Source organism: Rhinoderma darwinii, chromosome 5 (genome assembly GCF_050947455.1).
Source record: "Rhinoderma darwinii isolate aRhiDar2 chromosome 5, aRhiDar2.hap1, whole genome shotgun sequence".
NCBI classification, from domain to species: domain Eukaryota; kingdom Metazoa; phylum Chordata; class Amphibia; order Anura; family Rhinodermatidae; genus Rhinoderma; species Rhinoderma darwinii.
The window spans coordinates 111,068,379-111,078,182 of record NC_134691.1 but is presented as its reverse complement, the minus strand read 5'-3'; the positions used below and the strand labels follow the sequence as shown (position 1 = coordinate 111,078,182).

Sequence of the window (9,804 nt, the reverse complement as noted above, 5' to 3'; positions counted from 1 at the left end):
GTGGCTTCTGAGCCACTCTGTGGCCACTTCGGATATCTGTAGAAGTGCATCAGTAATGGCCTTGAAATTCTTCAACAATTCAAGAAACTGTTGGTTTCCTACTTTATAAGAATATTTTTTATATTTTAAACTGACAAAGGAGTATTATACTAATTTGAGTATTACACTACTTTAAAAACAAACATAGCAATAAAAGAATCTGTAGCTATTTTTAAAGGCTGCTTCTTATTCCACAAGCAACATACAAGCTGTATAATAAGTTAATCACCGGAATAAATCTCTTTCCACTATCTCCAACCTGGCAATTTAAAGTAGAGGGAATGTAATTTCGAGCATTCTTTGTATATAAATGCTTTTTTCCCTCAGAGAGAATAAAAAGATGGATGTTCTAATGGAATGACAAGCAAACAAGTTAGCGGATTACAGGCTCCATTCACTAAACAGGAATGATGCTGAAAGAATTCATTTTCAAGTAACTTTTAGCTGTAAGAGTATCACTAGTTCCATTTGTTCTCCAGCAAGTCTGACAGCTTTGACCTAATGACTTTGAAAGAGTCAGAGTTTGTTTTGTAGCATAATATAAAGTAATAATAAGAATAATTTACAAGTATGCATGACAAGTTATGAATATTTAGCATTTGTTTTTTTGCAAAAAGTCACTTCACTTCTTCACATGCTAGAATATTTAAAGTATACCAAACCTTTTTTTTTTTAATTATTATCTAAATAGCTCCAAAATGCTGTATTGGTAAATTTTATGTCATATACTGATAATGGATGGAGCTCCATTTTTCAGTCACAAAGCTCCAAATCCCCTGCTTCATTTCACAAAGTCATACAGCCATAATATGATAAGAGGGAGCTTCCTAGAAACACATATATTATTGAGTTGAGGGGGAGCTGTGAAAATCTATCTTCAGTAAGCTCCATCTAGTGGTGACTGCAGACAGCTACAATTTTACAATCTAACTCAATGGCTGTACGAAGGAAAGAAGGGGCTTTACAGTTTTGAGAAAGAAAAACTTGTACCCCTATAAAGGAAGATTCACATGCTGCAGATTTTCTTTAAAAAGTGTCTGCAAGTAAAAATCTGTTCCATTTATCTGAATGGGTTGTTTCTGCCGCAGGTGTATAGATTTCTGCAAATCCCATTCAGATGAATGGAACTGATTTTCAGTAGCAGAAATTTCTGCAACAAAATCTGTGAATGTGAATCCTTTGTAAAGATTATATTATGAAATGAATGGGCACCAAATTTTGTAAAACTAACCAAAAGATCTCAGACCTTCCCTTTACATAAACAGATTATTTATCAATATATGCTCTGAATTTTCTTGGCTCGAAATTGACCTGAAGCTTGAATATAAATATTTTAGCTTTCACTTTTTTCATGATTTTGTTCTTTTGGACATGGTAGTTTATGTCACGAGGCCAACAGAGGGGTGTGTGAACCCTTTGTTACCAACAGATTTGGCGTGGTGCTAAACTATGGAGTGGAGTCTAAGGGATCACCAGGTATTCACCCTTGTACCTCTGTATGAAAATATTGACCTGACTTCTAGGGATCCCCATGTCACTATCCCCAGAGTAGTCTCCATTGGCAACAGCTAACGTGAACAGACTTATGTAGCCAAAACAAAAGGTAAGTAGATGGTCAAAACTAGAAAAAGTCAGGGTAGCCGGCTGATGTCACTAATGGTAAGAGGAGCTAGAGGTCAAAGCAGGCAGAGTTCAATCATAACGGGAGATGGACAGAAGGTCAGGGTAGGCAGCAGACAAGACGTGGTCAAAGTTCAGGTTGAGTTGGCAATGGTAATCCAAAAGGTAATCCACCAGAGGAAAAAACTACAAACTAACAAACCTAACTTCTCAGGCATTGAGCAAATGGGGAAGGTAGCTGGGGGAATTGGCATGTGCTGGCCCTTTAAAGGAACAGTGTCACCCCAATTATTTTTTTAATATGTTAAAGATGTTAGTGCTTTATTAAAAACGCTTGGATTAATTTGTGTGTTTGTGTGTTACTTTTTTTTATTTTTACACTTTTTCTTCCCTATGGGGGCTGCCATTTTTTTTCCATTTCTGTATGTGTCGATTAACGACACATACAGACATGGAATACGGCAGCTCCAGTCCCATAGGGACTGCGAACGGGGCCCGTTCCATCCACTATCGTGTACGCCGCTGTGTGGGAACGGCGCATGCGCCGCTCCCACACAGTTCAATTTGAAATGCGCGCCGTCCGGCGCCATTTTCCTGTGGACCGGAAGTCGCGGCCGGACAGTAAGATTACTACTTCCGGTCGCGGCTTCCGGAGTTGTGCACATGGAGCAGCGGCAGCAGACGGAGCGGATGGACCGGAGGGAGCGGCGGCAACTGGAGCAGGTAAGTTATTTCTATGTATGTTCGTGTTTCAGTGTGTGTTTACTACTGTATGTAAACCTACTACACTGTGTGTTAGCTCAAAAAATGGCGACACACAGTGTAGGAGGTTAGACCGTTCAATCCCCTCGTTTCTCCCGGCACTAGCCAGGATAAAGGAGGGGGGGATTCTGAGAGCTCACTAGAGCGAGGGATTTTTACCCAATTTTGCAGCATAAAGCAATGTGGTTGCTTTACCACATGCAATGCTGCAATTTTGGGAATGGCTCCATCTAGTGACCAGTGCTGGAAAATATTATAAATTGAATCCAATTTATAATATTTCCTGACTCGTGAAAAAATTAGAACAATGTTTAATCACCTACACACTAATTGTTTAACTAAAAAAAAAAAAAAACATGTTTTGCTGGCAACACATTCCCTTTAAGAAAGGAAGAGTCAACGAGCGAGAACAAGCAGCAACAGGAGAGCTCGGTAAAGAATGCCGGCAGCATGGGATCCCGTGAGCAGAGCAGCTCGGGAAACAGGGGATTGTCAGCCAGGACACAGCAGACGCGTTTCTATGCCAGAAAACTGGTGTAGAAACGTTATTACATTCCCCCTTTGTGTTTGCTTCCAGGAATAAGCTGACAACTAAAGAACAATTTGAACACTACATTTTTTCATGTACAATGTCATATTTGAAATTAAATTTAACCTTAGCATCTGGCAATAGAAATTATGGATTCAGAAGATGCTTTCGTTTTATCTAAGTATAAATATCCGTTAGATGTTACAATAAAAAGATTGGTATCATAAAACTTTCACAAAATGAAATATCACAAAATAACTCGAATAAGATGTAAAATCATCATTTTATGCTTTTACTGTAGATATAAAAGAAACATTTTCAGGTGTCCTGTCGTGTGTTACCCGTGTTCCTTAGAAATATTTAGAGATATGATTAAGAGGTTTATGTTACATTTATTTCTGCAAAGATATTATTAATATGTCAGTAAGAAAAAAAAATTGGTTGGTTTGAATGCTTGTGTGCCTCCTTGCCCCAAGTCTGCCCTGATTAGGTGCCAATTTGCCCTTGAGCTGAGGCCTTGAGTATTCTGTAGACTGTTTGCTAGAGACTGTGTCTGACAACCCAATGTAGTACCTTGTAACTCTTAGGCCTTATTTACACGATCATAGTTCACGTCCGTGATACGCGCGTAAAAATCGCACGCGTCGCACGGACCTAGGTTAGTGAATGGGGTCGTGAATGGGGCCGTGAAGTCAATGGGTGCGTGAAAATCGCGCACAGCACACGGAAGCACTTCCGTGTGTCGCGCGTGATTCGCGCAACAGTAGATCAAGAAATGAAGGGAAAAATAAAACCACTTCCTTCATTTCTTTTTCTAAACCTCAAAACCGCGTGTCTTAAGGATGGCATATGCGCGAAAATCATGCAGCCACGCACCAAACACTTATGACACACGGAACTGCACCACGCAAAAAACCCAGCGTTTTTTGCGCGCGAAAAACGCACACATTCGTGTGAATTTCGCCTAGGCAGTATCCATGATAACAAATGACTTAGCAGTCCAGTTGAGAGAATTGTAAAAAGCAGCATGTCAGTCCCTTTTCTTGGCCACTTTTTTGGTCACAATTTTGTTTCTTGTTCATCATTTTCCATTTACTTTTTGTATTTATTCCTCATGGTTTTCAAGATCTTTTTGTTGTCATTTAGTAGGAACATTCATTGTTTACTTCCAGTGAATACAATTCTGTCCATGGTCATGTGATGGACACACAGGTGCTGGGATCATTAGAAGACAGAACTCTGATACACCTGATGTCTCCATCACATGACCATGGACAGAATCGTATCCACTGGAAGTAAACTATGAATGTTCCTACTGAATAACAACAAGCAGAGATCCTGAAAACCGTGAGGAATTTTTACACTAAGTATATTGGAAAATTGTATAGCTTTTTATTTAAACAAAAATAACACTAATTTGACGAAAGTGGACAACCCCTTTAAGTATTCGGACAAAATAATGTTTTCTCTACTTTAGTTCTAATAATTCATACTGGGTAGACAACCTACCAAACCAGAGGCATACTTTGAAGTTCCAGGGCTCCAATGTAAACTCTGTAACAGGGCGCCCATCTACCATTTTTACACTGTTGTCCTTTATGTGGCAGAGTAGCCCTTGGGCCCCCTCAGACAACAGGGCCCGGGAACAAATGATACCTCTGCTAACCCCTATAGCTATGCTCTATAGCTACACCCGGGAACCTAACAACCAGTTGCCCAACACAAATAACGTTTAAAATGAAGTGTATTAAGACAGACATTTAGATGCACCGCTAGTTTATATTCATATACAGTTTATATTAGATAATAACATTTTTGGGAGTCTTATAAAACCATTTAAAATGCATCTATCACATACCCACACTGTAAACTTTCATTTTTGGTTTTAAAAAATATATAATCACTAGCAATCAGAAATAGTAATGGGGAGACTAGTACTAATTTGTATTGGTTTGACAACCTGCAATCTTGGTATTTTATAGAGGGCACTTTAAAGAGGCTCTGTCACCAGATTTTGCAGCCCCTATCTGCTATTGCAGCAGATAGGCGCTGCAATGTAGATTACAGTAACGTTTTTATTTTTAAAAAACGAGCATTTTTGGCCAAGTTATGACCATTTTTGTATTTATGCAAATGAGGCTTGCAAAAGTCCAAGTGGGTGTGTTTAAAAGTAAAAGTCCAAGTGGGCGTGTATTATGTGCGTACATCGGGGCGTTTTTAATACTTTCACTAGCTGGGCGCTCTGAAGAGAAGTATCATCCACTTCTCTTCAGAACGCCCAGCTTCTGGCAGTGCAGACACAGCCGTGTTCTCGAGAGATCGCGCTGTGACGTCACTCACAGGTCCTGCATCGTGTCAGACGAGCGAGGACACCGGCACCAGAGGCTACAGTTGATTCTGCAGCAGCATCAGCGTTTGCAGGTAAGTAGCTACATCGACTTACCTGCTAACGCCGATGCTGCTGCAGAAACAAAAAAACCTACACATATTAGGTATCTACACGATCCTAATATCCTGAAGAATTAATCTAATGGGTTATTTAGCGTGAAACGTGAACGGGATAAAAAATAAACAAAAAAAAACTATTACGAGAATCGCCTTTTCCTATATTCACGCTTTAAAAAACATTTTTTTACCCCCAGACTGTGGGAAAAAAAAATACTATTTATCTCGCATAAAACAAGGCCTCATACAGCCACGTCAATGAAAAAATAAAAAAGTTATGGCTGCTGAAACGCAGAGAGGCAAAAACTGAAAAATTGAGCTGATCATTAAGGTCTTTTCAGGCCCGGTCATTAAGGGGTTAAATAATTACAAAGAAAAAAATAGGTTGTGTAAGAGACAAATAAAGGAAAAAAAGATTGAAATAGAGAGACTCGTTGCCAAGAAAGTAGAAATAACCCAAAAATATTTTTCAAATACATAAATAATAAGAAACTGAAAACAGAAAGTGTTGGCCCTCTTAAAAATAATTTCGTATAATGGTGGAAGAGGATAAGGAAAACAAATTCAAGGAGGGCCTTGATGCCTTCCTTGAAAAATATAATATTCTGGAAATGGGACGTTGATCCAGGGATTTATTCTGATTACCATATTTGGAGTCAGAGAGGAATTTTTCCCCTAATGAGGCAATTGGCATCAACCTCATGTTGGTTTTTGCTTTCCTCCGGATTAATATGGTAAGATTATTGGTTGAACTTGATGGACCTGTGTCTTTTTTCAACCTTATAAACTATGTAACAGAGAAAAAAAACTATTTGTTAAAAAAGTAATTGTTTTTGGTCACAATATTCTGACAGCCCTAACTTTTATTTTTTCATCGATTGAGCGGTGTGAGGGTTTGCTGTTGGCAGGGTGAGCTGTGATTGTAATTGGTGCCCTTTTGGAGTACATGTGACTTTTTAATCACTTTAGTCCACTTTTGGGGAATCGTCAGGCTGAAGACAGCTTACATAATACCTTTAAGTTTGCCGTCTTCAGCTTGACAAGGAGCCCCGTTCACAGCTGAAGGAGCAAACACTCAACTAAGCGCTTTTGCACCATCGTTTCAGCAAAGGTGGGGTCTCAGCACTCGGACCACCACCGATCCAAACTTTTGATCTCTTTTGTCTCTATGACATATCAAAAGTTTGATAAAAGTGTAGTTACTATTTAAGTCCTGCGTCCGGCCCACAAAGATGACAAACAGTGGACCTTCATTATGCCCCCAGCAGGGTCAGTATTAGAAAAGTGTGGCCGTGTGCAAAATTAAAAGTGGGGGCCCAAATGCTGAATTATTGTATCAATAATTCAGTCAATTCAGAAGGCAGTATGCAGAGAACTGCATCACTGATTTCTAGCACGTCCAGGAGTGTTGCAAGACCCAAAGCATATGTCCGCCCTCTCACACGAAAAAATTATCTACATACATATACAGTTATTAAATCACACCACTTTGCCCGATTATATATTACATGCACACTGTTACTGAACACAACTCACTATTATAAGACCAATTTTTACCAAAATATAAGATCCAAATAATACCGCTATACCATAACCACATAGTAACTGAACAACACCCCCATACTGTTACTGAATAAAAAACACTATAGAAAGTCCAATATTACCAGCATATCGTGACCATATAGTGGTAGCTGCCAGTTATACACAGAAACTCTACAGATGATATAAGTGATTACAGCACATTTATATCCAGTGACTCCCAGGTGATGTTTTCTCTGATTAGAGCTGTCACTTTCCCTTTTTCTCTCCATCTGGCCCAGACCACTGTGACGACTTATTTCAGCCACGACTCGTGTCTGCAGAACCCTCCCCACCTATACTGTATCTTCTAAACAAACCCGTAATCCACAAAGCCCCAGATGGTAATAATGATCCCTTAGTGCTCGACACAATAAATGTGCCCCATCAGTAACTGTCCCCCTTTGTGCCCCCACACAGTAAAAATGCCCCCTTTGCATCCCCATACAGTAATAATGCCTCCTTTGTGCCCCTTGTAGATAGCGCCACACACAGTCACTTGTAGACAGTGCCTCACACAGCCCCCTGTAGATAGTGCCACACACAGACCTCTGTAGATAGGGCCACACACAGCCCCCTGTAGATAACGCCACACACAGTCCACTGTAGATAGTGCCACACACAGCACCCTGTAGATAGTGCCACACAGCCCCCTTGTAGATAGTGTCACACAGCCCCGATTGTAGATAGTGACACAAAGCCCCCCACTAGTAGATAGTGCCACATAGCCTCCCCTTTTTGCTTCACCATATTATTGAATTGTATCTGCATCCTGAGGACGCAGCTGTAATTAAAAGTGGCAGTCGCTAGCACCGGGGCCCTGCCCCTGGTGCTAGTGTCACCACCAGGCATGAGGGGGCCTGTTCCGCCCAGCCCATAAATATTGTGTTCATGCTGGGGGGTGCCTAGCAGCCTTGCCCTGTTTGCCCCCACTAACGCCGGCCCTGGCCCCCAGAGTGCCATGAAAGACATCGGCACCCCGTGATCATGTCCCAGACGTTGCAGTAAAGTGTCGGCTGTATGTTATAGCCGATACCCTCGCAGGTTACAATATTTTTAATTTACAACAGTCATCAAAGTTCAAAGTAATATATCTTACACACATATATATATTTATATATATATATATATATATATATTATTTTTTTTATATATATATAAATACTAAGTAAAAGCAATAATATATTTCTCCAGCAGATGGCACTAAAGCATTTTGTATTCTTTGTTACGAATGATGTTACAATCCTGCTAATGTGCACTCACCCCATCCTACTAAAAACATACTAACAAATAAATCAGACACGAAATTATAATTTATAAAGATATTATAGCATATCATAACTTATTACTCAAAAATACAATTTTGTCAGATATGAAAATCCAAAGATTTGCAAGGAAAGTTCTATTAAAAGGTGTCAAAACATGATTTAAAACAAATGCATGAGGAAGTGTGATATGATACTATAAAACAAGTGAAATGGAACATATTTCACATCTCACATTACACACAATGCAGTTTCTATTTGTGTTGATCCATACAGTATTATTTAAGGTGTTGACTTTCTAACAATGAGATTATCATAAATTTAACTTCATGTCTTCCAGGTAACTAAACAGCATATCAAGCCCTCCTTCCACATACTCTGGCAAAGGCTTGACCAAGGGATTGTTTATAACATGAAATCCTTTGTCCAGTGGGTTCCAGGCAATTCTTCTCAAATTTGTCAATAAAAATAGATCACTGGGAAGTGTTTGTATATCATTGTAATCCACATTTAACAGCTCCAAAGAGGTCAAGAAGCAAACTGAGCGAGGCAAAACAGCAATGTTGTTATTGTCAATAATCAATATTTTCAAGCATTCCAGATATTTAATGCTGTCTGCAATGCTTTCAATCTTATTTGATCCCAGGTGTAGAAAATCCAATGCCTTGTTCTGGAAGACACATACTGGAATGTTAACAATCCAGTTGTTGCTTAAATTTAGCTTCCTTAGTTTAGACAAGTCACTGTAAGTTGAAGGAAGTCCTGAAATAAAATTGTCAGACAAGCTGAGAACCTCCAGCTTCCTGCATAAGCCCAGTTCTTCTGGCATTTCACACAAGTAATTCATATTGACAAAAAGAACCTTGAGGTTCCTCAATAGGCCAATCTCCTTGGGAAGGTGAACAATGCGATTTCCACACAAGTTCAGCATCACCATTTGTTCAAGTTTTGCCAGTGCCGGAGGAACCTTAGAAAGGCGGTTATGTGACAGATTGAGCTTTTCTACTGATTTCATGTGCCAAACAAAGCTAGGGATTTCAGCAACATCCTTTAAGACATAGTTGAAGTTTACAGAGGCTTTTTTGCCTGTTGGATCAGATTCTGATAAAGAATTGGGAGGTGATTGTTTTTTTGTTGACTTTTGCTCTTTTTTCTCTTTGTTCCTGGAACGTTGATGTGAAAAAGTAGCTCCCATGGCTTCCAAAAAAATCGGAGCAAATATGAATTCCTATTTGTCATAGAAGTCCTGTTTCAACAATCACATTCAAGAGGAAACATTGAACCTAAAAATTCGCGGATTTGGTCTTCATAGGAGTTTAGTTAACATGCACATTGAAGCACTGAACGTCTTGCTTCTCTGAACGAGCTGGAGTTGTTTTCTAAAACTGTGAAAGTTCTGAAACACTTGTTCTTGGAACTGCTGAACACACAAGTACAATGACACGCCGAACCAGCTGTTACTGTCACTTCTTAAAGCTTTATAGGAATGTCTCATCATGTCTTCATTTTCGTCTGTTCACCAGTTAGCCCAATGTAGCTTTAACAGATCAAGTTTCTCAGGACTTA

At 39.5% G+C, this 9,804-nt stretch overlaps 1 protein-coding gene across 1 annotated transcript; it reads right to left on the bottom strand.

Annotated features, from left to right (window-relative positions):
- Positions 1–8,551: 8,551 nt before the first annotated feature.
- Positions 8,552–9,451, bottom strand: LRRC30 (leucine rich repeat containing 30). Its single transcript, XM_075828137.1, has one exon. The coding sequence runs from the start codon at positions 9,431–9,433 to the stop codon at positions 8,552–8,554; it is 882 nt and encodes a 293-aa protein (XP_075684252.1). The 5' UTR covers positions 9,434–9,451.
- Positions 9,452–9,804: the final 353 nt, after the last annotated feature.